At 43.0% G+C, this 27,954-nt stretch overlaps 1 protein-coding gene across 1 annotated transcript; it reads left to right on the forward strand.

Annotated features, from left to right (window-relative positions):
* Positions 1–3,473: 3,473 nt before the first annotated feature.
* UHRF1 (ubiquitin like with PHD and ring finger domains 1) lies at positions 3,474–27,912 on the forward strand. Its single transcript, XM_063455598.1, has 16 exons — positions 3,474–3,859; positions 9,561–9,797; positions 9,880–10,037; positions 11,085–11,300; positions 11,442–11,551; positions 11,813–11,999; positions 12,171–12,294; positions 12,375–12,482; positions 13,108–13,212; positions 15,243–15,349; positions 15,964–16,126; positions 17,795–17,932; positions 18,242–18,347; positions 18,443–18,597; positions 18,695–18,793; positions 26,693–27,912. The coding sequence occupies exons 1-16, from the start codon at positions 3,707–3,709 to the stop codon at positions 26,837–26,839; spliced, it is 2,313 nt and encodes a 770-aa protein (XP_063311668.1). The 5' UTR covers positions 3,474–3,706; the 3' UTR covers positions 26,840–27,912.
* The last annotated feature ends 42 nt before the right edge of the window (positions 27,913–27,954 follow it).

Here is a 27,954-nt window from a genome sequence, read left to right on the forward strand (position 1 = left end):
TTTAGTGGTCAGTAGTTGGCAGGGGGAAGCCGACTTAAGCAGGGTATATCCAGCTGGGATACTGAGACCCACACAACATTACATGTGAATAAAATATTATTTATAATATAAATGTGAAATGTAAAAAGAAAACAAATTCAAAATTCACTGATTGTTAAATGTCTGATATGTCTAGGATCTAAATACATTTTTGTTGGTTAATGCTAACCCTATACAACCTTCCAACCCCCCATGCTATACCAACCCGAACACTGTATTTATATTTCTAATGGTATACCTCTGAAGAACCTCATTATGGCGAAACGTGCACATCACAGGTGTTCAATATGTATTTATACATAGCCGATCCGGGGCGGGTGCACGGGGTGTGCAGTGCCCAGGCGCTCTGTGTGTAGAGGCACATTGCGGTGGTAGGCCCCACCCTTCATTTTAAACTCCACCTCCTGTCTGAAGGCCCTCAGAGCTCCTGGAAGGCTGGCTGGGCTGGAAGGTAAAGCTGAAAGATAAGGCTGGAAGGTGAGCACACACAGGGAAGGGGGAAGGGGGCTACATAAGGGCACGGGAGGGAAAGGGGCTAAAGATGGCACAGGAGGGGGGTTACATAAGGGCACAGGTGGGGTAGGGGCTAAAGATGGCACAGGAGGGGGGTTACATAAGGGCACAGGAGGAAAGGGGGCTAAGAGGGCATAAGAAGGGGAGGGGCCAAAAGAAGAGCACAGGAGGGGAGGGGCTACATAAGGGGACCGGATGGGGAAAGCGGCTAAAGAGGGCACAGGAGGGGGGGGCCCACATAAGCAGATAGGAGGGTATAGGGGCTAAAGAGGACACAGGAGGGGAGGTGGCTAAAGAGACACAAAGAGGGGTTGAGGGGAGGGGAGAGGGTTGGGCAGCATTTTATATTTTTTATGGTGCAGATGAGGTGGATGATTGGGCAAGCTTAATGTCAACTATATGAGGGGTTATCAAATGTATTTTTTGGGCTGAAGACCCTAGCCCACAGAGCAACGCCCCTGGGGATGGGATAGAGCCAAAAGTGGAAGAGAATGGTGAGATAAGTCACACAGGGATATTCAGAAAAATAAACAAACATACTGCTGAAAACAACAATGCATGCACACACAGTAACGTCCAGCGAAGGACACTCATACATACAAACATATACACACACACACACGTCTCACAAATAGATTCTTGCATTTACGAATACATTCCATACAAATATTCAATAACTGCATCTGCACACATTAATATTATACACAAATATACATTTGAATTCACATACATCTGTAAATACATTTCTGTATTACAAATACATTGACTCTGCAAAATACACCCAGCTTACACCCAGTTCATACAAAATCACTACCAGCTGACAAGATGGCACTGGTAAGCTGTTTTGAAAAAGAAATGTCACTGATTAGTAATTTTGAGACAACACTGACACTGGTCAGCAGTTTGGGCACAAAAATGGCTATTTGGACACAAAAGTGGCACTGAAAAGATGTGGACAAAAATATGTTGAGACTAAGATGGCACTGGCTAGCTATTTGAGACAAAGATGGCACTGGGAAGCTGTACGTGGACAGAGGCGGCACTGGGAAGCTGGGCACAAATATGGCACTAATAAGCTTTTTGGGGGCATAACTAACACTGTAGGAAGTAGGTGACATATGACCTGGGTTGAAGGTATGTGGTTTCCATAAAAATTGGGTGTGGTTAGAAGTGTTATGTTTGTAAAGGGAAGGAGTTAGCAATATAGCCACACCCACCGGGAGGAGAGGGGGGCACCAAAAATATTCTTGCACCCAGGCATGAGTGACCCCAGGATCGGCCCTGTATTTATACATTTTATATTTAAAAAATTCCAATCATGAATAGAGGGGTCTGGGAACAGATTACTCTTGTTCTCCTTAGTATTGATACAATTTTAGTATGTGTTATTATTTTCTTCCTGTGGGAGGTCTTTTTTGTTCTCCCTTGTCAGCCAATGCCTTGGCCCGCCGAGCTGGCACCTGGGAGAAAAAACTATTTTTATATATGTTTTTCTCCTAATCTATACATTTTCTAGAAAACCTGCTAGCACAATGTATAGATTAAATGGTATGCTCAATCTAATGAGCATAATTTGCAGTTAATTGCAGTCAATGGGGATTTAAATGTCTCTATACAGTTCATTTGTCGTCTGGGGCCACTACAAACGGCCCCAGGTATCAATTAAAATCTGGGTTTCCTGGTGTGAGCAGGGTTTTAACCCAGTTTACACCAAAAGATTAGGATGAGTCACTATGTCTGAACGGCCCAGTATAGTTAGGAAATAATGGCATGTACTAAAGTCATAAAGGGCAGATAAGCAGTCAGGGTTGATGCTAGGTTCTTAAAAAGGTTTAGGGTGATGGTGGTTGTGTATAGGTACAGTTAAATTTAAATATGGAGGCTATGTACAAAAATGTATCGTTCACTCTGTAGGCTGTTTTTCTGGCAATTTCTGACAATTTTCAAACATTATCCCTTACAAGTATGATGTCACGTTTGCAGTTTTAGTTGTTTCACATTTTAGACACAAATAGCTAAACTGCAAATCTAACTGTCAGGGTTACTCATTAAAATGAGAATTGTCAGAAAGTGAATTTCAAACGGAAGGCCATAACAGCGGAAATGGGAATTTTTTTCCAGTGATGTATGCTTCCAGCTTGTCACTCTAGCCATTAAGGGATACTCCAAGCACCATAACCACTGTAGTAGTTATGGTTCCAGGAGTGCCCTTATATATATATTGTAACTAGCCAAACATTTTCCGAACAGTTTGACTTCTTACCACGGGTGCACAGGACGCTGCTTCCTTGCCTCCAGTACATTAGCCAAAAAGCTTCTGTTTAGGAGTTTCTGTTAAAGGGATACTCCAGGCACCCAGACCACTTCTGCCCATTGGAGTGGTCTGGGTGCCAACTCCCACTACCCTTAACCCTGCAAGTATAATTATTGCAGTTTTCACCGCCAGGCTTATCTCAGACATGGGGCTTCCGGCACTCTTATTGATGTAGTGTCGGCGAGGAATTGCGCCCAGTTACCAAGGTAAAAATTCAAACTGTTCTAAAATGTTTTTATTACTTAATATGGTGGTGGTGGGGTGGCCTACTACCAGCACCATGAACACTACAGTTCTCTGTAGGTGTTATGGTACTTGAGAGTGTTCCTATAAATTAAAAATCCACTTTGAATTCCTCACAATTTCCACTTTATTGATTAAACGTGGGGGTCGGGTAAAAGTAATTCACTTTAAATTCCCGTTAAATGTCCCACTTTAGTGAATAACCCTGGGCGGAAGGAAGCACACACTTCCCAAGTCCCAAACACAGTGATGATAACACAGTGATAGGAATGGCGAACGGAGCCCAGTCTCACACACGGACCGCCCCCCTCCTCCCGTAACTCCGCCCACACTGCGTTTGAGCGCCAACTCCCTCCAATCGGCATCGGGCAGCGCTCGCTCACTCAGACTCCCGCCAAACTATAAACCGCGCGAACACGGCCAGCTCGAGCGCTCACTCAGCAGTTCGTAACCGGGAAAACTGCCCGTGTGTGATCCATACCGACCGAGTGACCGTGCGGCGCTGTACTGAGCCGATACACAGAGTTTACTTTCAGTCGGAGTTAGTTTTTTTTGCAGTTAGTTTGTTTGACGGCCCGTGTCGTTGTTACTCCCGAGATGTGGATCCAGGTGCGGACTATGGACGGGCGGGAGACCCACCGCATCGACTCCCTGTCCAAACTGACCAAGCTGGAGGAGCTGCGGCAGAAGATCCACGAGGTGTTCGGGGTGGACATGGAGAAACAGCGGCTCTTTTACCGAGGGAAACAGGTGATCCCCGACCGCTCAATCTGTAATCCCACGCCCATTAATCTCAGCCAGCAGCTCAGCCTTACCGGGATATTAATCCAAGACTGAGTAGATAAATTATGGATAAATATGGTCATAATTCAGTGAATGCCAGGAGTGCTGTTTAAATAAACTACATCTAGTCCAAGGCTGGGCATGCTCTGTAGTAGTTGTGGTTGTTAGCAGCCAGATCCTCTAGGTTAGTTGTAAAAGCGGCATTGCCCGGGCCCGTCCTGATGACTCACACCAAGTAATACTACTAGCCAGGATTTCAGGAATGCCGCGAGTAGATTAGATCTCCTGCTGTTTAAAACTACAACTGTTGTGTTTTATACCCCCACCTCCTATAGACTGTAAGCTCTTTTGAGCAGGGTCCTCTAAAATTCCAGTACATTTTTTGTAATTGTTCTGTTTATAGTTAAATCCCTATCTTCTTATAATATTGTAAAGTGCTACAGAATCTACTGGCACTGTATAAATGGCAATAATAATAATTTGCGATTTGTAAAGCTCCTTTCACCCTTTGAGACTCAAAGCCCTTTACAAATATACAAACAAAGACCTAAAAGCTAGGAGTTTCTGAAGGTCAGATGAAAGGACTCCTTAGGCTGGAAAGGCTTTGTAGTATTTGTGGTTGTGAGCAATCAGATCCTCTAGGTTACATATAAAATCAGCATTGCATGAGCCCATCATGATGACTAATAGAAAGGTAATAATACTAGCCAGGATATGTTACCCAAAGTTCCATGCATGGAAGGTCTGTTGTACACTCACCAGAGGTGAATTTCGAGCACTGCCAATTATATACAGTAAGTTATATCTCTACATTAGGTAGTGCTGCAGCTGAGTTTGCCCTGATATGTGGTAAGGTTCACCTTACCATCAGTACAGATTATGTAATGGTAAATTTCCAGCTGTTTACATGAGCCTCAAATGTTATAGCTTTGCAGCTAAAGAAGTGCCATTTTGTCCCAATCTGATCAAGACCGAATGCCGATAGCAAGTTTCAGTGACTTGCTTCAGTCTTTTGTTTCTGGGTGTGGTTGATTTTGCGCATGCAATGACTGGTATTGTTGCTACATTAGTTGAGGAAGCTTCATAATGTGATCTTAAAGGCTATCCTAACTATAAGAAGGCCAGAGACTAAAGTATTTAGAAATTTGGGCAGACTAGATGGGCCGAATGGTTTTCTGCCGTCACATTCTATGTTAAAATTGGTAAATTTATATAGTTCCTCCAAGGGCGAACAGTGGCTTACACTTAGCCCTGGCATTTACCCTTAGCCTGCTTTAAAGGAATAATCAAACTTTAGTCAATTTAATTATGCTGGTGGTGTGTGCTGATTGTGAAATGCTATCTTTTGTGTGACTTGCTAAAGAAGTTGGCCCCAAGACTACTTAAATTGATTGCGTTTGTTATGGTGCCTGGGGTCCTAAATAAGTGCAAAATGGTTTACTCACATTTTAGCAGAGATGCTATGCGGCCCCGGCACACAAGAACTCCTTTAATCTACCTCTACTTCAGTGGAAAGATAATCACTTGCTGCAACTTGGTTGTGACTGACTTTTCTAGTAAATTATGTTCCCTAACCTATTCCACTGGAATGCAGGGTGTATGTACTTATTTTTTTGGGGGGGGAGTGCACTGCTCATGGAGCTGTGCATCTATTGGAATCTTGCATGTATTTCTGATTAGAGTTGTAAAAAGGGGGTCTGTATAACGTTAGGTATACAAACCTATTCTGATCGTGTTATTGTTATGCTGATATAAAAGCCTTTTTACATACCTTGCAACCGCTGGCATGTTCGTTTTGGCAGGGACACAACACCTCAGATGTTTTGTCAGTAAATCGCTATGGGATTAGTAGGCGTTCATGGAGACGCTGAACATGCGTCCTGCATTTTTTGCAGGACCTTGTCTAGGAAGTCACTCTAGTGACTGTCCAAATGAGATTCATAAAAGTTATGGTGTAGTGACCCTGTTTCTGCTGGCTTTGTTTATTTATTTTTTTAAATTCTTTAGCGTTTTGATACATTTTGGGGAACAAAGAGAAAACGTTAACACTTCTGCCTGACAAGTAAAAAAAAATTGTGCAGTCTGTCGTTTTGGGCAGGTGACAGTCGCGATTGGTCTGTACAGTTTTGTTTAGGTGTTTGGTGCTTCCCTTTGTGCAAGTTCCAGGTAGGGCTCCTTTAAGGGCATAGCAGTGACCCAGACCAAAGGCAGATCATGGTGCCTGCTGTGGGAGTTTAGGGATGGCTAGTTTGCTTATAGCCCGTGTAAATATCGGAGGTAGTCGGACCAGTTCCAAGTGTGATTGATTTGTGTTACTATATAGTAACTAGTACTAGAGTACTTGTTGCCATATAAGACATAACTGATAGTAGTCGGTGGCATTTATTTAGCCAAGGCTCAGGCAGTGGGCAATGAATATCGTGTCTTGGTGAGATTCAGCTTAGCAGCTTTTCTTTTTAAAGTTGCATTTTTTTAAAATTTATTTTTTTACTTTTGTTAATCTCATTATCTTGGCACTGCTATTTTGTTCTCATCTGCCTGCTTCCAGTTTTCCCTTCTAGAAAACTTATTTGTGAATTACCCCAAATAAAACCCTCTGTTTTGACTAAATGTGAGAATTAGCTTAGCAGCTGAAATGGAGCTTTGCTTACAAAAACACTCCATAGTACAAAATGTACTTGTTAACGTTCTTCGTAAAAAGACAACGGACATTTGAAAAGTATTTCATAACCACTGAAATAATATTAAATCATTCCTTTGTTCATTCTGTTTCAAAGCAATCTCTTGCTCTTATCTGCTATGACACTTCTATAAAAAACTTGATACCAGTTTTAAGCACTTATGGGTTAAAGGCTGCAATGTTTTTACGTTTTGGCAGCGCATTTCAATTTTGGAATATGATCATTAAAGGACAGTTTGACTACATAGACTGGCTCTGGTCCTTAAAGGGACATTATAGTCACCAAATAATTTGAGCTTAAAGGAACACTATAGTCACCCAGACCACTTCAGCTTAAAGGGACACTATAGTCAACTGAACAACAACTTTAGCTTAATGAAGCAGTTTTGGTGTATAGAACATGCCCCTGCAGCCTCACTGCTCAATCCTCTGCCATTTAGGAGTTAAATCCCTTTGTTTATGAACCCTAGTCATACCTCACTGCATGTGACTTGCACAGCCTTCCATAAACACTTCCTGTAAAGAGAGCCCTATTTAGGCTTTCTTTATTGCAAGTTCTGTTTAATTAAGATTTTCTTATCCCCTGCTATGTTAATAGCTTGCTAGACCCTGCAATAGCCTCCTGTATGTGATTAAAGTTCAATTTAGAAATTGAGATACAATTATTGAAGGTAAATTACATCTGTTTGAAAGTGAAACCAGTTTTTTTTTTTTCATGCAGGCTCTGTCAATCATAGCCAGGGGAGATGTGGCTAGGGCTGCATCAACAGAAACAAAGTGATTTAACTCCTAAATGACAGTGAATTTAGCAGTGAAATTGCAGGGGGATGATCTATACACTAAAACTGCTTTATTTAGCTAAAGTAATTTAGGTGACTATAGTGTTCCTTTGAGTGACCTGGGTGCCAGGCCCCCCCTAGTTTTAACCCTATGTCTGAAACTGCTATGTTTACACTGCTGGGATAATCCAGCCTCTAGTGGCTGTCCCCCTGACAGCCACTAGAGGCCGCTTCTGCGATTTACACTAGTAAATCGCAGTTATTTGACGCTGGACGTTCTAACGGAGTCCAGCGTCAAATAAGATCCCCCATATGGAAGCATTGAGTAATGCTTTCCTATGGGCTGGTTTGAATGCGTGCGCACCTCTGGCTGTGCATTCGGCTCCACTTGGGAGCTGATGTCGGCGGGGGAGGAGAGGCCACTAGTGTTGGATTAAGGTAAGTGGCTGAATGGGTTTTAACCCGTTTAGCGTAGAGGGAAGGGGGCACTCAAAGATCTTAAAGTGGCAGGAAAAGGGTTTGTTTTCCTGGCACAATAGGATCCCTTTAATGAATCAGTTTTTGTTTATTGGTCATGCATCTGAAATCTCATTGCTCAATTCTCTGCCATTTAGGGGTTTAATCACCTTTGGTTCTGTATATGTAGCCCTAGCCACACCTCCCCTGGCTGTGACTGAAAATGAAACTAATTTGTTTTCCTTCAGGCTGTGTCAATCAGATGTAACTTATTTTAAGTTTATATCTCCTGCTCTGTAAACTGAACTTTAATCACACACAGGAGGCTGCTGAAGGGTCTAGCAAGCTATAAACAGAGTAGGAGATAAACAATTCTAAATTGAACAGAATTTGGCATGAAGGAAGTGTAAACATTAGCGGTCTCTTTACAGGAAGTGTCAAAGAAGGCTGTGTAAGTCACATGCTGGGAGGTGTACCAAGGGCTGCATAAACAGTGATTGATTTAACTCCTGAGCGACAGGGAATTGAGCAGTGAGACTACAGGGGCATGATCTGTACATCAAAACTGCTTTATTAAAGGGATCCTATAGTGCCAGAAAAAGTGTTCCTGTCACTATAGGGTTATTAGGTCCTCTACTCCCTCCCGCTGGGCTGAAGGGGCTAAACCCCTTTCAGCCACTTGTCTTAATCCAGCGCTGGGCTTCCTCGGCGCTGGTGGCCTCTCTTCCCCCTGCCTACATCGACTCCCGAGCAGAGCTGAATGCGAATTACTCAATGCTTTACTATGGACATTAAATGTGAGTTAAATGCGTTTTTTTTTTGTTTTTGTTTTTTTTTCTCACACACTGATTCGCGGAAGAGGCCTTTAGTGGCTGTCAGGGAGACAGCCACTAGAGGCTGGATTAACCCTGCAGTGTGAAACTGCTGTTTTCAGCTACAGGGTTAAAACTAGGGTGACCTGGCACCCAGACCATTTCATTGAGCTGAAGGGGTCTGGATTAATATAGGGTCATGAACACAAACATGTATTCCTGACCCTATAGTGTTAAAACCACCATCTAGCCCCCTGTGCCTCTCATGCCTCTATAAATATAGCATAATCTTAATGTATTCAAGCCTGAAGCTGCAGATCTGCATGCTGTTTGCCTCAGAGAAACAAGCTGTCTGCTAACATCATCAGAAGTGGTGACTTGATCCAATCACAATGCTTCCCCATAGGATTGGCTGAGACTGGCAAAGAGGCTGATCAGGGACAGAGCCAGCATGATTTAAACACAGCCCTTGCCAATCAGCATCTCCTCATAGATATGAATTGAATCAATGAATCTCTGATTAAAGTTCAGTGTCTGCATGCAGAGGTAGGAGATACTGAATGTTTGGATGCATTTTAGGCAGCCATGACCCAGAAAGGATCTCTAACAGCTATCTGAGGAGTGGCCAGCGAAGTTATCACTAGGCTGTAATGTAAGCACTGCATTTTCTCTGAAAAGACAGTGTTTACAGCAAAAAGCCTGAAGGTAATGATTCTACTCACCAGAACAAATTCAATAAGCTGTAGTTGTTTTGGTGACTATAGTGTCCCTTTAAGCTAAAGTTGTTTTGGTGATTAGTGTTTTTTAAAACTATTACATATGTATTTTTATATACTTTTTTTTTTTTTTTTAGTATACTCAAATGTCCATGCAAACTAAACTTTAAAGAAAAAAATGTTTACTGTTAGCTGACTTCTAAAGGAAACATTATTCTATTATAGATGGAAGATGGCCACACACTGTTTGATTATAATGTTGGGCTTAATGACATTGTCCAGTTGCTGGTGCGTCAGGTTCCAGCTTCCGTTCCTGCAAAGGAGAAAGAGTGTGAACTCTCGGATACAGATTCGGGCTGTGGTTCAGGCCATAGTGATTCTGATAAAAATTCGAACAATGGAGAAACTGCAATGGATACAGAGCCTACCCCAGCTGCTTCTGTAGATATTGGCCTGTACAAGGTAAGTTGAGGTCTTGTACCTTTTGAAATATTTTTAAGCCAAAAAACTATTACTAACAGACATTTTTTTTTTTTTTTAACAGATAAATGAACTTGTGGATGCTCGTGATCTCAACATGGGTGCGTGGTTTGAGGCTCAAGTGGTTAACAAAACAAAGAGAGTTGTGCAGAATGGGACAGAGTCTGAAGGTCAGCCTTCAGCATCAGAGGATGAAGTGATCTACCATGTGAAATATGAGGAGTGAGTAGCTTACCTGTTTAAAAAGCTGAGAATATTGGTGTGAATTTAAGAGCTCCCATTTACAGATAAAATGTGACATTCCTATGCTAGTTAGTGTTTTTAACATTGTAGGGTCAGGAATACATTATACAGTTCCTTTAAACTGTTTTTGGTGTACATCTCATACCCCTGCAGTGTCACTGATTATTGTTCTTTAAAATTCTAAGGCAGAGATTTGGTAAATGAGTTTGCAGTCCTCAGTCTGGTCTGTAAAAAAATAATAAAAAAAAGCTAATGCTGGATTTTTGGTCTTGTAGCTCACTAACGTCCTGCAGTAGTTGAATGAGTGGGACATTCACTTTTGGAATAGAATTGAGTCAGGGTTTTTAAAAAATGTTTTTATATACAATAGCCCATATTGAGTCCATTCAACACTCCACTATCAGAAGCCGAAGGTTTTCGGTTAGCTGGGTACTCAATGTACCAACAAAGCTTGTGGATTTCAACCGTTTTGGCCTTGTATTCATGATTTATTTTTCTTAACATTCAAACTTTTTAGCCCTGTTTCTCCTCAACAAAATGTGGGTTTTCATTTAATATGAAAGGTAAAGTATTTGAACAGACATATTTCAAATTCTAAGTTTTTTGTTTTGATTAGAACTTGCACAATTGCCCCCTTTCCTTAAGGGGCTAAGTGAATTTGATTTGAGTGAGGTTTGGGCCTCATGTTATGCTATGCTTGTATCCAGTTTTCTTTAAAGTTTTTGAATGAGGTGAAAAATGGCATAAAAGCAAAAACTCATCAAATGCAATTGAGCTCTGTGGCTAAATAGCCTCTTTAGATGTTTCACTTGTAAGTGATCTTTACAGGTGAATATTTCCTCCACTACTACTACTGTGGTCATCTATAACTTATGAGTGAGTGTAAAGGAAAACTCCCACCCACCATCCTACATTTGAGGGTCTTTAACAGTTTTACTCTGAAGTTGGGGCTCAGGCACCTCTGCCTCCCTGATTTAAGCCAACAATGATTGTACTAAACTTTTTGTTTCTTTTTTTTTTTTTAAGCTACCCTGAAAATGGTATTGTCCAGCTTACTGGAAAAGATGTCAGAGCACGAGCCCGAACCATCCTCAAGTGGAAGGAGTTAGCCGTGGGGCAGGTTGTGATGGTGAATTATAATATAGATGAACCCAAAGAAAGGGGTTACTGGTATGATGCAGAGATTCAGAAAAAGCGAGAAACAAGAACAATCAAAGAAATCTATGCAAAGGTGGTGTTGGGGTGAGTAACGCCATGTTTTTATGTTGCTTATATCTAAGAACTACTGTATAGTCTTGAATTTAATTATGGTAATTGCATTTTTAAGTCTTACCTTTTTAGGAGCCGTGTGGTTCAGTGTATTAACTTTTGTCTGTTTATTAGAGATGCAGGTGACTCCTTGAATGACTGCAAAATTGTATTTGTTGAGGAGATTTACAAGATTGAGGAACCTGGCTGTGCACCCGCTGGTATTACAGAGAGTCCGCAAAAAAGTGAGTTGAGACTTCAATATCCTTTACCAAATTACTTGCCTGTAATGCATAGTTGATACTTGAAAGTGTTTTACTTCCTAAATATTCTTTGTTCTCGGTCTGAATGACAAGAAATTTTTTTAGAATGCTGGAACAAAAATTTAGTATAGAATAGTCACTAGAAATGTTTCTACCCACATGTCTCTTTTCAGCAGCGCTATTTCCAACATAAGAGGTCGCCTTGTTAAATGTTGAGATCTTACTGGAAATTTTCTTTTACAGGGCAAAATGGTCCAGAATGTAAAGACTGTAAAGATGATCCTAAAAAAACATGTCGTATGTGTGCATGCCATGTTTGTGGAGGCAAACAGGACCCTGGGAAACAGCTACTGTGCGATGAGTGCGACATGGCATTCCACATATATTGCCTTAATCCTCCCCTTTCCAGCATACCTCAAGATGAAGACTGGTAAGTTTGCAACTACTGTTAATGTCAATGTCACACGTAATATATCACTCTTATTAGTGACTTTTTTTTAATTTTAACCCCAGTTTTGATCATTAGAAGTCAGTTTGACATGATCAGTTTCAAGCTGAGAGTTAAAATGTTCTTTCCTTTAATGAGTTAGTCCTCTTACAGGTACTGTCCAGATTGCAGAAATGATGCTAGTGAAGTGGTCCTGGCTGGAGAGAAACTGAAAGAAAGCAAGAAAAAATCAAAAATGGCATCTGCTAGCTCTTCTTCTCAGAGAGACTGGGGGAAAGTGAGTAATAAATACAGAATGCTTACACCCAACATTTAAACAGTTTTGTGGGTTTTAAACTTGTTTTCTGCATTGTTTAGGGAATGGCGTGTGTTGGCCGAACACGAGAATGCACAATTGTTCCTTCCAATCATTATGGACCAATTCCTGGTGTACCTGTTGGTACTATGTGGAAATTCAGAGTTCAGGTAAATTGGCATCACATTAAGTTCATTTTATAATTCTAAGTAAAATTAAGTTTAACATTTGAGTGAATTCAGAAGTTGTAGATATGTCTTTGCCTAGCAGGTGAGATTTTTAAAGATCTAGTGTGAATCCTCCATAGGAGTTATGCATATGTGATTATTAGGGTTATTAATCAAAGTGAGAATTCAAAGTGCATTTCAAACCTAAGGCCAGAGTAGCCAAACTGGAAGCATTACTGAATTAGAGAATTTTTCTAGTTAATCTTTTTTGACTTTAAATTTACCTTGATCTTTCACTTTAGTGAATAGCCATGTAAGATGCCAAATGTAGGGGGCTAAACACTGACAATCCAAAAATAAAATTGCCTATAGTGCATTATAAAAGGGTCGTTTTTTTTTTTTTTTTTTAATTTGACTGCAATCTTAGTTCAGAAATTTCTTAGTGTTTTCACAAATGCCTAACATTTCACTGTTTGCTTATACAACATTTTAAAACCTTAACATTAAAGAAACAAATTATATATTGATATGTCACTTTCAGCAGCCCAATGCCTAACTCTGTCTGGGAGACACTTGCTAATTCACTCTATTGTAGTCTGTATTCACCATTTAATTTTTTTGTCTTTAGGTTAGCGAAGCTGGTGTACACAGACCACATGTAGCTGGTATCCATGGAAGAAGCAACGATGGTTCATACTCCCTGGTATTGGCAGGCGGTTATGAGGATGATGTGGTAAGGGATTATTACATTTTGAAATGTTTTAGTAGTGCCTGAGATTTCACATGTCTGTCTGAATAATGTAATGTACTGATGAAAGCATAAAGGGTTCAAAAGCATGAGCCTGACAATTATTTAGAAATCATCAGCACAAATCTTCGTAACGGGTATATGCTAAAGTTAAAATGAACTTTAAGAGAAAATCACAATGCTACAGCATTTAAGCTGGCTTAAATTTAGTAGGCTGGTTCTAAGTTTTCACGCTATGAGTGTTGTAAAATCTGGGAAGAAAAAATAGTAAATGTGGGTAACTGCAGTATGACGGAAGATGATGTGGAAGCTGTCTAGTAATGAACAAGGATTTCTGCTTCTAGGAAATTAAGTCTTTGTAATTAGCATGAAATAGTTGTCTTTGTAGTCTCACTGCTCACTTCTATCATTTAGACATTAAATCACTGTTTTTTTTTTTTGTCATACCTCCCGAGCATGTGACTGATCTTCCTACACATTTCCTGTAAGGAAAGATCTAATATTGAAACATGCTTTATTGCACATTCTGTTTAATTTTGAATTTATATCTACTCTGTTTAGAGCTTGCAATAGCATAGTGTGTGATTAAAGTACAATTTACAGTGCAGGAGCAAAAAAATTCTAAAGTAATTTTAAGATTTGATTGAAAATCCATTTTTGTTCACTGGCTGTGAGGCACAACCAGAAGAGTGCATACATTAAAATAAAAATGCTGGATTTGAGCTTCGATGCTACAGGGGCATGATCTATATACTAAAACAGATTAATTAACCTTAAAGGGATACTATGGGGAAAGGAATGCAAATCTGTATTCCTGGCACTATAGCTCCCTCAGTCTTCCCCATTTCTCTAAAACTGCAATGTTTTATATTGCAGCACTAAGTGCAATAGAGACACAGTACCTGGACCACGTCAAAGAGCTGAAGTGGTCTGGGTGACTAGTGTCATTTTAACAGAAGATAGTCTAGCTTAATACACTGTGCAATAGGAAGGTGTGTAGGGAGGCTAGGTGAGTCCTACAGGAGAGGAGACTAGGGTTGTATAACAGTGTTTTAACTCTTAAATTGTGTGGAATTGGGCATTGATACTACAGAGGCATGATCTACACACCAAAACCTCAAGCCAAAGTTTTGGTACTTGGGGTCCCTTTAACTTTATTGCTCAAGTAAGCAGCAGGTTCTGAATAAAATAAATATTTTTGTCTGTCCATACGGCCAGTTTCTAAGGACATTTGTTGTGGCTTGTTCAGCTATTGGTTTCTCTTATGGGTGAAGGATCAGATTCAGGATTCAAGTAAATCTTTTAATAGGGCACTGCTACCGAAATCGTATTGAAGTGGTGATAGTTTACTCTAGTACTGTGCTTTCAGTCAGCATTGTTTAATGCTAAACAAGAATCCCCAGAAGCCGATCTCCTCTGTGCTGATTGGCCTAAAGAGGAAGCATTAGTCTGAGTAGCAATGGGCTGTTGTGATTAGCTGAGTCAGCTTACCAAATTCATCCTATCACCGCGCTTATTGCGGAGATGATTTGGTATGGCTTGAGGGAATTGTGGAATCTCTGCCTTAGCCATACCTCCAGTGAGGGCTAGCTGTGTCACCAGGCACCTTTATTTAGTGTTAAAACGGTTTATAAATGGTTTAAGATTGAATGAAGGGACGTTTCTAAGGGACTCAGCACTGTAACCAAGTCTTTGAAATAAAATGATTAAAATGCCTACAATGTCCCAATAATATATGCCTTTACTGGTGAGTCTCAAGCATAGCTTATAGATCTGTACCTACCTGTGGATGTACTTGTTATATATACACTCCTTATGGGTCATGAGTCACATAAAAAATTTAGATTTGCTTGTGATTTAGCTTTCCAAGACTGCAAGCCTTTCTTTTGGTATGCAATTGTCACAAACATTAAGCATCTGAAACATTGAAAATAGGATGGAGCGATTCAATAGTAGGTAAATTCTCAAATATTAGAAATAAAAGTAATGACCGTTGCCTTGTATTTTTTTCTTAGGATAATGGGAATGAATTTACTTACACTGGTAGTGGAGGACGTGACCTTTCTGGAAACAAGCGTACAGCTGAGCAGTCATGTGATCAGAAATTAACAAATATGAACAGGTTTGTATGCAAAACTTTAGTTTGTCTAGTTTGCCTTTGAAACCGCAAACGTGTGGAAACTGAAAAAAGATTTTTGTACAAAAACAATAGCCAAATAAACCTTGTCAAGAAAACCAGAAGCTGATGCAGACAACTTCCATAGCAGGGATGTGAACGGCAAGCTTGTATAGTGTGGCTTGGCTCAACAAATACCCTTTCACCATGTGCCTCAAAAGCTTCTTACCAGGCTTGGAAGACTTGCCCCAGAAGTACACACAAGGGTCTCACTCACCTGGCCAGCTTTAGTTTTCTCTACCCCATCCAGCACTGAGTTGACCTACGACTTGAAGATTCCCTGTAGCAGCGAGGCTACTTGCTTGTGATAGAGCTAAATTAATTTTAAAGCGTGTCTGAAACATGTTGGACAATAGAAACTTTTTTACAATTGCGAATATGCTCCTTGCTGATTTTGTTTTACTGTCTTGATACCGGCCTGTTCCTTAGTTTTTATTTCTGACTTTTTTTTTTGACCTAAACTGGTATTCTACACGCAAGTGGTTCATGAAGATTTAATCGCTAATGCTTTGCATAAGTCAGATTCGTTAATGCATGCTGACTACCACTTTCTTTGACAGAGCTTTGGCACTAAACTGCAGTGCTCCTATCAATGACAAAACTGGTGCCGTAGCAAAGGATTGGAAAGCCGGCAAACCAGTGCGAGTTGTGCGTAATGCTAAGGGACGGAAACACAGTAAATATGCACCAGAAGATGGAAACCGCTATGATGGGATCTACAAGGTGAACATTTCATGCATCTTAAGATTATTGTAAAATGTTTTTTGTTAATTTCTTGTTAAACTTGATTTGCATGTTGATGGTTGTACAAAACCAATTTTTTTTTTTTTCTTGACCTCCCACTGGAAGGAGAGACTTGTATATAAGCTCACACTTTTAAAATGTTTGTCACCTTTAAAAGGGACATACATCACTTTGAGCCATTGGTCTCATTCAGGACTTCTGCAAGTTAAAAATGTAATTTTCTGTCTTTTTCCTAGCGCTTTTAATGTCCGCCATGGATGGCGTCACTAGTCTAGTGCTAGAGCTTTACACCATACCCATGCCAAGTCGTGGTTCACACATTTCATTCCCCTGGAGCCACATTAGCACCACTTCCTCATAGCACTCATTGAACTGACAAAGTTATATACCTTTTTAAGTTGCACCCAAATGTCACTGGTTAGAGGAGGAACTAATGAAATTTGATGCAAGGCTTTACATTTATGTGCTTAATATGCAGTATTTAAAATGGTTTGTTGCACATGATTTAGGCCTAGTGGCTGAAACATTTATTGATTTGTGTGTTCCTACACTTATGTTCCTATCCTCTTTAAACCTGTGGACTTGTCCTGATTGCCTGTTATGGAGGAAACTATCCTTCACCACAATGTATTGTCTGTATTCTTTGAAGTGCCATACCACCCAGCACATTAAGGCCCTCAGTTGTGGGTTTTTTTTTTTTTCTCACAGCTCACCAAGATAGTCAGGTTTGTGAGAACTATCAATATTAGATCTCACCTTGGAGAACTTACTCTTGAGATTTAAATTTGGTCTTGTCCTCTCTGTCCTTGGATACATTTGTGCTTTTACAAAACTTTTCTGACTTTTAAAACTAAATATTTTTTTTCAATGACTTCCTCCTAAGTGAACTACAATTGTTGGGTGCGAAGTCACCTTACCTGGTTTCCCATGCAGATAAAGGGGTTGTTACACTACTTTCTCCCTCTAGAACAAAAGTAAATTATTTGACTAATCTGCTTCAAGAAACTTCTTCCTGATTTTTGACAATTTCACCTACTAGATGTTAAATATGCTCTAAATATTTGCGTACTGCTTTTTGTATCTAATCACCTGGCCTCTATGTAAGAAAAATAAAGTTAAATCCACCTCCAAACCCTCTTTTGCAAGATGGATAAGAAATGCTCTTCAGAAAGCTTGTGTTCTAAGGTGTCTCCTTCATGTAGAAAATCATTCCACTCTACATCCTGGGCTTTGCATGCTTCAGCTGAACAGATTTGCAAAGCAGCAACTTGATCTTAAGTGCATTCATTCACCAAACAAAAATTAAACATTGCCTCAAGTCTCTTTTGGGGCAAAATATTTTTCAACCTATTCTCTTGGGTGGAGGGGGGTGTAATTCCTTAACGTCAAATCAATTTTCCACCGGATTAGCCACAATATAGACCTCATCCATAACTTCTATAAAATCTGCAGTATTCTGGTGTCTTGATTGTTAAGGTTCTGGAGGGTAAGGAGGAGATAGGGGGTTGTACAAGCACATTTTAAAGTGTTTTTTTTAATTTTTTTTTTGTCCAGTGCGAATTTAGAAGGAACATCCATGTGGTTATACTGCTGCTAACCAAATGGAAATTATGGTCTGTGACATTTTTTCTTATTTATCTGCTGTAGGTAGTGAAGTATTGGCCTGAACAAGGGAAGTCTGGGTTCCTTGTATGGCGCTACATGCTGAGGAGAGATGATGAAGAACCAGCTCCATGGAGCAAGGGTGGCAAGGAAAGAGTAGAAAAGCTTGGCCTCACTTTGCAGGTATAACTTTCCACAACTTACTGCCACCAATTTATAAATATATACTTGTTGCTTGGTCTGCTCCAGATACTGCAGTCCATTGGGAATTATTCCAGTGGGCCAGTAATGGCTTGAAGAGCATTGAGATTGTGTACTGGCAGCACATGCACAAATATTGTAAGCAGCCTTGTTTCTGCAGCTCTGTGATAAAAGGCATCCTAATACACTTCTCAAATAGATATTCATGATTTTAGCATGCAATTAGTTTTTAAAGTGGGTACTTGTCAAATCTATAGTTAAAAGGTTTCTTGTCCTATTCTTCCTTGTCAGTATCCTGAAGGTTATTTGGAATCTGTCTTAAATAAGGAGAGGGAGAAGGAAAATAAGCTGAATGATCTGGAAACTCCTGAAAAAGGAAAACGGAAGAGGAAATCTGGTTAGTAATTATTTTCTTGAAATGTAAAAATATGTATGCACGAAGTAGACTTTATTTTGTAAGAACTAAGTTTGTTGCAAATATTTACTCTCTAGATAAAGGTGATGTTCTTGAAGTACTTGATGGAACTCCAAAGAAAGTAAAGGTGGAACTATACAAGCTCAGCACAGAGCAGAAAGCTCTTATTAAAGAGGATACACTGAACACAAAATCATGGAATGAAGTAATGCCATTCCTTAAAGAAGGACCTGTAAGTTTTCCACATTGTAATTTCATAATTAACTTTGGCTTTTTAAGGGGTTTATAGTTCAGAAAATTATTTTAAAAATATAAAATTTTTCCTGCAGAAATTTTTGAGCAAGGTCGAAGAAACATTCCTGTGTATATGCTGCCAAGAAGTAGTCTATGAACCAATCACAACTGAATGCTTGCATAATATTTGTAAGGTGAGTAAACTGCTTTAACATTTTTGGTAATGTATTAATAGTAGCATATATAGTGCCCATTGCTTTTCAGGTAACTGGATTCTTTTTCCCTTCTCTTTTTGTGGACAAAATAAACTGCAATATGACTTGCCTTTAATGGGACCTAATTGCAATGCCAAGTTATGTATCGGGGAATTGGATCAACAGATGCCTTGTCGGTTTTCTCTATTACCATTAAGTAAGCTGAGATATTATCTGCATCAGCTGGTGTGAAAAACCTTTCACTGGTTGTCCATTACAAGTAATAGTCAAGGCAATGATTCCTTTGGCTGCTCTAACATGGCACATGGTGACTCTAGGCTCCATGATTTGAGATTGCTTTGTGGACTGAAGTAGCCGTTTAAGAGGTTATCACTGTATAACAATCTATATACTACTAAAATCAGGACTCAAAATTTCCACTAACCAGTGGCAAGTGAAAATTGAGTCCTAGCAAATAGAAATTCACCCATGGAAGATATACTATTGCTTGCAGTGGTGAGTAACTTTTTTTTTTTTTTTTTTTAGTCAATCAATTTTTATTAATTCAGGCAGAGATATGGGTACAGAAAGAAGAAGGGGGGTACAAATGAAAATTTTCATACAATCTGGGAGCATGACATCAATTAATCGCACCATTTACATGCAAAGAGTGTAGCTGGTTGCTATGATAGGCATTTTATATAAGAAACACTGTATGATAAATAGTATCAGAACAAGTTGACTACCAAGAACGGGTTTACGGTCAAGCAGTATCTTCAGGGAGATTGTCGGGTGCTACTGGTATAAAATTGGACTGAATCATCGCAAAGGAGCCACTGTAGAGGATGTCCCATATCGTATGGGCGACCACAGATTGTGGGGCCAAGAGCATCCACTGGGTGGGTGCATGCACTGCTATCTACCATATTGAGGACATGCGAGGTGCGTATGGGGCACAGCAAGGCTAACAGGTAATCTAGTGATTAGAGGGTAGCCACAGGCTGGCAGTTTAGGGTGTCAAGCTGTTTATCATGTCTTTCGCATTGTGGCCCTTATGGTCAGTGGCTAGGAGACTCTGCGGATGGGAGAGGCGTGTCTGTGGGTCCCGCACGGATGGGCCTATAGAAAGGCAGTCCAAATCTGGTAACACATACGGGTGTCGGTTTATAGTCGTCAGTGGTTTGAGCGTATGGCCGAGCGTCAGCTAGTCTGACCGTCTGAGACAGTCTTGTGGGCAGAGTGGGGGGGGAGGGGGTGGGGGGGGGGCGGGGAGAGAGGGGGGGGGGGGAAGACGAGAGGGGGGGGGGGGAGAGAGAGAAGAATCCGAGGCCCCGACCCGCGCCCCTGCCACCGTGAGGTACCACAGCCAGGGCGCCCAGGTGCGCGTGCATTTCTCCTGCCTGTCCTGTAGCGTAGCCGTGAGGGATTCCATGGTGTAGATGTCTCCCACTCTGTCTAACCACTGCTGGAGAGTGGGCGCATCCCGTTTCTTCCACTTTGTGGGTATCAAGGAAGTAGCGGCTGTCAGCAAATGTTTAAGCAGTGACTTTTTATAGGTGGTGGTTGGTATGTCTGTGTGGTGCAGGAGCGTGGACAGGGGTTGGAGCGGTATGGTAGTGTCCGTGATTTGTCGGATGGTGTCCCTAATCATTGTCCAGAAGGGAGCGATACTGGGGCAGGACCACCAGATATGGAGGTTGGAGCCGTCTGTGGATCCGCATCGCCAGCAGTCCCCAGACGTCTCTGCGTCCATTCGGTGCAAGGTGTCGGGGGTTCGATACCAGCGGGTTAAAATTTTAAAGTTTGTCTCCTGGTATTTGGAGCTGATGGAGCATTTATGCGTGAGGGTAAAAATCTTTTCCCACTCCTGATTAGTGAGTGTGGTCCCCGTCTCCCTCTCCCACCTGGACACATATCTAGGGAGCGGAAGGTTTTCGTTGGTCAGCAGTAGTGCATAGAGTCTGGAGATCCCCTTATCGGGGTGATTTCGTTGTGTGCAGAGCGATTCGTACTGAGTGGGCTCCCTGTGAAGGGGTTGTGTGGACGGAAAGGACCTATAGTATGCCTGGATTTGTAAGTAATGAAAGCTGTCCGCGCCCGTGGGAGCTTTGTCCCCAACGAGGTCCGCCAGGGGCTTGAGCCTGTTCGCTTGTAAAAGTTGGCGAAAGTATAGCCAGTCCGAGTCGGTGAATGCACGCAGGTCTGCGGGGGTGAGCACCCCACCAATCTTAGGATTATGTGTAATGGGTGTGAGGGGGCCGTCGGCAGTCGTGAGTTGGTGTGAGTACCGCAGTGACCTCCAGACTTTCAACGTGGCGTCTATGAGTGGGTTTCCAGTCCGCAGGGGACCCGTCTCCTGGGAGCTCAGCCACAGGCGGGATGGGAGAGAGCCACCCGTCTGTGTGAGCTCCATGGGAACCCATAATTTGGTCGTAGGTCGTGCGTGCCAGTCCACCATCCGCAGTAGGTGGGCCGCCTGGAAGTATCTTAGGAAGGACGGGAACCCCGCGCCCCCCTTGGCCCTGGGACGTTCTAGAATCGCCCTACTCACCCTGCTAGCCCTCCCGTTCCACACAAAAATACGTACGGCCTTAGTTATGGTATTGAAGAAAGTTCTCGGTGGGGTTATGGGGACCGCCTGGAAGAGGAATAGGAGACGTGGTAAGACATTCATTTTGACGGCGTTAATGCGGCCAAACCAAGAGACGTAAAGGCCCTGCCATCGTCGGAGGTCTAGCTGAATGTCTGACAGTAGGGGGAGAAAATTCAGTTGGTATAGGAGGGCCAGGTCTGTGGGGAGCCAGATCCCTAGGTATCTCAGTTTAGAGGTGCACCAGGTGAAGTGAAATTGTGTGCAAAGGTGTGCGGTTCTCTCAGCGTCAAGCGAAATCGGCAGGGCTTCAGATTTACTCATATTCAGCTTAAGGTTAGATAATTCACCGAAATCTCGGAATGCCCGGAGGAGGTTGGGTAGTGAGACTGTCGGGCTGTCGATAAAAAACAACATATCGTCCGCAAAAGCGGCAACCTTGTGTTCCACGTTGTGCAGACTGTACCCCGTGATGCCCCCATCCCGTCTGACCGCCTCCAGGAAAGGTTCCAGGGTGAGGGCAAACAGGAGGGGGGACAGGGGACAGCCTTGCCTGGTGCCATTGCGGATGGTGAACGGGGCTGATAGCGCGCCATTGATCCGAATACGGGCCGTGGGGTTGGAGTAGAGGGCTAGGATCCAGGAGCGAACGTGGGGTCCGAATTGCATATGTCGTAGGGTGGCCTCAAGGTACTGCCAATCTACCCGATCGAAGGCTTTCTCGGCATCTGTGGATACCAAGACCAGGTTCTTGCCTGTCGATCGGGCGGAGTGGATCATGTTTAGGGCTCGGATGGTGTTGTCTCGGGCCTCCCTTCCGGGTATGAAACCCACTTGATCGGGGTGAACCAAGGAGGGTAGCACGCGTGCGAGTCTAAGGGCCATGGTCTTGGCAAATACCTTGAGGTCAGCATTAAGGAGCGATATCGGCCGATAGCTCCCGCAGTTGGTGGGGTCCTTCCCCTCCTTAGGGATGACTGTCACCGTCGCGTGTAGTGAGTCTAACGGGAACCTCCCACCGTCTAGTAGGGAATTAAGCCCCTCCAGTAGTTGCGGTAGCAAGGTGTCCTTGAATTTACGGAGGTATATTGTCGGCAGGCCGTCTGGGCCGGGGGCTCTATTTGATTTGGATACCTTGAGAGCTGCGGCAAGTTCCTCTAGGGTAATAGGTTGTTCCAGCTCCTCGGCCAGGTCACTCGGGACTTTGCCCCCTACATATTCCGAGAGGAAGGCCTCTATTTTCTGTAGGCGTCGTGGCGACTCCGCGCGTCGTGTGGTACTGTCAATGTTGTAAAGGTCTGAGTAGAAAAGCCGAAAAGCTTTCAGGATGTCCGATGGGGCCCTCCTAATTGTCCCGTCCTCCCCCACGATCTGGTGTACGTGGCGCTGCCTCTGTCTCTGGGTCAGTGTACGGGCGAGCAGTCTCCCGCTTTTATTGGAGAATTCGTAGAAGTGTCTGTTGGACTTACGTACTGTGTGAAGCATTTTCTGTGCAAGTAAGTCTCTGAGTTGCCTGCGCTGGTCAGTGAGTCTGCAGTATATGTCGTCCGTTTGGTCCTGCTTGTGACTAGTCTCTAAGTCTGCTATTGTGCGTATTAATGTTTGGATCTGGGCGGAGTGGGCTTTTTTCCGTTGGGTGCAGAGTTTGATGAACTGGCCCCGGATCACACATTTATGTGCCTCCCAAACCGTAAGTGGGGGTACGTCCGCGGTGTTGTTGTCCGCGAAGTAGTGCGTCAGAGATTGAGTGATTTGGGTGGTTACGTCAGGGTCGGCTAAAACGCTCTCATTCAATCGCCATTGGCGTTCTCGGGGCTTAAGAAGCGGCGTTGAGAGCCTAATTTGCACTGGGGCATGGTCCGATTCGTGTTGTATACCTATTGTGGATGTGATGAGGAAAGGGAGGAACTCTTGGGCTAGGAAAATGTAGTCAATCCGACTGTATCTGCGGTGGACTGCAGAGTAGCATGTAAAATCTTTGGTCTCAGGATGCGCCACCCTCCAGCAGTCGACCAGGCCTGCCTTGGCCAAGGCCTGCCTGGCCTGTCGAATGCAATGGGTAGGGATCGTGGTGGTGCCCGTGGATGTGTCCATCCGGGGTTCCAGAGGGATATTAAGGTCACCAGCTAGCACTAGGGTACCCTCCCGGAATTTCTCTAGCTGCAACAAGGATCTCGCCAAAAATCGGTGTTGTCCCTTATTGGGGCAGTAGATCGTGGCGAAAGTATACTTATGCTCCGCGATCGTTCCCTTCACAAACAGAAAACGTCCGGCAGGGTCGGCCAGAGCAGTGGTATTCTCGATCGGGACCGTATGAGCAAATATAATGGCAACGCCTGTGCGTTTAGCTTCGGGGTTGTTGGCGTAAAATCCCAAGGGGAACCTCCTGTCCCGCACCTGTGGGGCGTCACTCCCTTTAAGGTGCGTCTCCTGTAGAAACGCTACTGAGACCCTCTGAGACCATAGGGATCTCAACAGGTGACGTCGTTTCTCGGGGGCGTTGAGGTTGAGGCCGCGTACGTTGTGAGAGTGTAAGAGTAGGGGTGCAGGCGCGAAGGTGGTCGCCATGTCTGCCTGGGGGGGGGGCGGGAGCCGAGCCTCGAGGGGGGGGGGGGTAGTACGCAAGAGTGGGTGAGGGGGTGGAGGAGGGTCTGGAGGAAGGTGGGGGGGGGGGTGAGGTGGATAGAGATAGAAGAGAGAGAGAGAGAAGAGAGAGAGAGAGAAAAGGGGGGAGGGGGGAGAGAGGAGCTCTGGGTGGGAAAGGGGGAGGGGGGGGTAGGGCAGTGGAAGGTGGGTAGTTAAGAACTGTCCTTGTACCGGGGGGGGGGGGGGGGGGAATCCCGTCAAGGAAATGAGGGCAAAAGGCAACTATGGCCCTAGGTCGGGTGTGGAGGACCTAATTTACAGGTGGGTCAGTTGCAGGGGGGTGATGGATAACAGTAGATGAAGTCCGTCATATACGGTCGGAGTCCGATTACCCTCGACCCACGACTAGGGGCGCCCTTTGCGTCACCCGCAGGATGGGTGTTTGAGGGGGGGGGCGTCGACTCAGGGGGCCATTATGGGTAGGAGAAGGGACAGTCAACCCTAGTTGTCGTATAGGCACTCCCGGTGGGGACGCATAGGCCACTGCTATGACAGATGTGGGTCGTGTCTTGGGCCGGGTGGTGGACCTTGGGGTATCACCCCGCTGGGCGGGGACAGGCTAATGTGCGGCCGTGAGTAGGCGTGTCCGGGTGGGACCCCGGTTTGGGAGAAGAAAGTAACCCGGGCGGGACTCCCGGTGAGGCCTGAAGCCTGGGAGCACAGTATGCACAAACACCTAGAGGAATGACAGTGAATAACATCTTGAACAATGCATAACTTTATAATACAGTAACGGCATGAAATTCCTGGCAACAAAAATTTAGTACATGAAAACATAATGTGGGCAACCCCCGGGGCGCAGCAGAGCCGACTCTCGGTAGCACCAGGGTGTTACCGCAGGGTTTGTATCAAGTGTGGCGATGGACGGCTCTACTGGCATGTTGAAGCGCGAACCCGGGGTCGCGCCTGCGTTCAGTGTCAGGTGGACCCATGGGGCATACGCCCGTTGGAGCCGCCTGGTGTAATGGAGTGGGCCTAGCGTTTAGCAATATATATTATAGCACATGGTGTCACCGACCTCGAAAGGCCGAGGTATGTGGCAACATATTGAAACATGCATATAGTTGAACATATAACATAAAACAATAAACATAAAGCATAGGCATAACAGTCGGCCCCAATACCCCGGTCAGGGTACCATGAAAACGATATGACCCCAGGTTCCAACACCTAATGCAACGTGGGGAAGCGGACATTGGGTAAGTCAAGGGTGTCTCATGGGGTCCAGCTTGCCTCAGGACAGTCCATGGCAACCCCCCCGGGTGATGTGTTGCGGCAAGGATGGGGTTTCGTTGGTAATAGGTAAGTCCTAAGGGCCCCAGCCCTGCGTGGATATCCGGCTCTTCCGGCCGTTCCCTGTCAGAGGTGAGTAACTTTTAAGCCTGTCTGACATAGTACTTCAGATTTGAAGCCTTGATATCATTTTTAAATAGGTGACACTTATATTCCTCTAAATGCTTGTTTTGCCCTTCAATCACAAAAATAAAAAATATATTGTTGACATGGAGGGACTTGAAGGCACTGTACCCCTAGAGCAGGGGTAGGCAACACGTACTCGATGTGCCTTTGCACGGCACTCAGGACCTATTGCTAAACAGGCTCTGGCCTATCAGGAGTCCCAGTGGAACTTCATATCTGTTCGTGCAAAAAGGTGGTAAGGGACAATCCTCAATTTATGCATTACAGCACTTAGAGGAATGATCAGAGATCACTTCCTCCCTGCAATTTTGAACAGGAAACCACACGAAAGTAGAACTTCCTGCAGCAGCTATTGCAGCTTTTGCCAGTCCGGTCCCCATTGAACCCCAGGGAAGCCACACACTGCTAGATGTGCATTGAGCTGCAGAATAAGCCTCCCCCTCATACAAACAAACCGCACACACACACACATTCCCCACAGACACACCACTTACAATCTACATACATGCACAGAACTCCACAAGCAGCCTCTCACATGCAATACCACACATACACACTACCAAACACACAATGTGACATATCCACACAATTCCACAAGCAGCCACCATACACATCACACATTCATTGGTTTCATACACAATGCCACAAACTACTCCATAAATATACACCATACAATAGCCCAGATACGCACAAAAAGGACACTACAAAGAAATTACATACAGCACTCATAACACAACATACATACCTAAAATAAAAGTCACACCAAGGGATTTCAAGATCTTATTTTGGCACACTACTAAAAGGTTGCCTAGCCCGCCCTAAAGCAACGTCTTGTAAGTCCAGAGCGTCCCTGTCTCTCTATGGTGCTGGATTATGACATAAATCATACTACTTGGAAGAATGGTCTCCCTGAGAAATCGTGTATATACCTTTGTCTGCAATACTTTAAAGCCACATTTGTCAGATTGAACCTTTTTTCTGTACTTTTTAGGCATGTTGGCATTAAAGGGTATTGAATAGGTTTCTGGTTAGTGGAAAGCCTGTCTGTTAAAAGATGTACCTAGCCTCATCAGAAGATTACAAACTTCCTTGGTACACTATTAGCCATATTTTCAGAAAGGTAGCTCTTTTTGTAATGTCTAATAAACCAAAAATCAATGGTAAACTTCACTTGTTTAACCAAGACTGTTATGTTTTTAAAAATCTGAAAGCTGTTTCTTTAACCAAAATCATTCTTTACACAGGGTTGCCTGGATCGTTCCTTTAAAGCATCTGTGTACAGCTGCCCAGCCTGCAGATTTGACCTGGGCAAAAACTATTCCATGAGTGTGAACAAGCCACTTCAAACCATCCTCCTACAACTGTTTCCTGGATATGAACGTGGACGGTGATAAGGATGCATATATTGAATGATCTGCCTTTATCTGTATGGATTTAAGGGACTGTTTTTTTGTGAATCCTGTTAATAGGATTATTTTAAAATTCTTCCTTTCCTATTGCAGATGTATATCTGTACTGTGGGGACACTTCAGGTTTTGGAAATCTAAAGTTGTCTTTCTACCTGTAAAATTAAGGCTAATTGGGATACTATTGTCTTGTTAGAAGCCTGGACAGGTATACTCAGATTTGACTGTCGTGTGCAAAGCCGTTTTGTCTCGTAACCCATTTCCCTTTGGAGAGTTGCAGCACCTATTTGCTTTTTTTTTCTTGGTCCAGGGATATCCTTCTACCTCAATCAGACCTTGACTGTTTGTTTTTCTCTCAAGACTGCATGCCTGCCATAGCCGCAGAATGTTCAGTCTCACTGCCATAAGTGCTTTAGGTAGATTGGTCTTGAATTTGTTTCATGATTTAATGTTTTTTTTTATTTTTAGCATTTAAATGTAAACTTTTCAAATCGTGGGGCTTCATTTTGATAAATTTGCAAATAAATGTGCCTCTTGATTTTTGTATCAACTCCTTGGTTTGCTGGTAGCTTCCAGTTTTGTAGTTTGCCAAGTTACAGATAGCAATTTTTACACGTCCAAGCTGTTTAATTTTTATTATACAAAAACTGGCCTAAATGAAATATATTACTTTTCCACTAGCTGTGTATTCTAAGTAGTCTTGCTTATCTAGCAGTACTGTGCCATTTTTATCAGTTCTATATTTTGATTGTTTGGACTTTACTTTCAAGTGGTTTGCAGCTTTTTATTACTGGTGTATCAGGAGCCCAATGTAAACCTAGCAGATTTTTTTTTTTAATATTTTTCCACTGGTTGTTTTCCAAATAGTATTGCTTATCTAGCTGTACTATATGTAATTTTAAACTTTTATTTTCTTCCCCTCAGTTTTTGGACTAGACTTTTGAGTGATTTGCAGGTTTTTTTAGTCATGCTTTAAGCCCAATGTAAGGGGAGCAGAAAGACGTTTTAAACTATATCTATTAAACAAAAATGGCCTAAATAAAATGTTTCTTCCTCCATTGGCTGTGTATTATTGCAAACATCATAATACATTTTTCATG

Source organism: Pelobates fuscus, chromosome 5, assembly GCF_036172605.1.
Source record: "Pelobates fuscus isolate aPelFus1 chromosome 5, aPelFus1.pri, whole genome shotgun sequence".
In the NCBI taxonomy this organism is placed as follows: domain Eukaryota; kingdom Metazoa; phylum Chordata; class Amphibia; order Anura; family Pelobatidae; genus Pelobates; species Pelobates fuscus.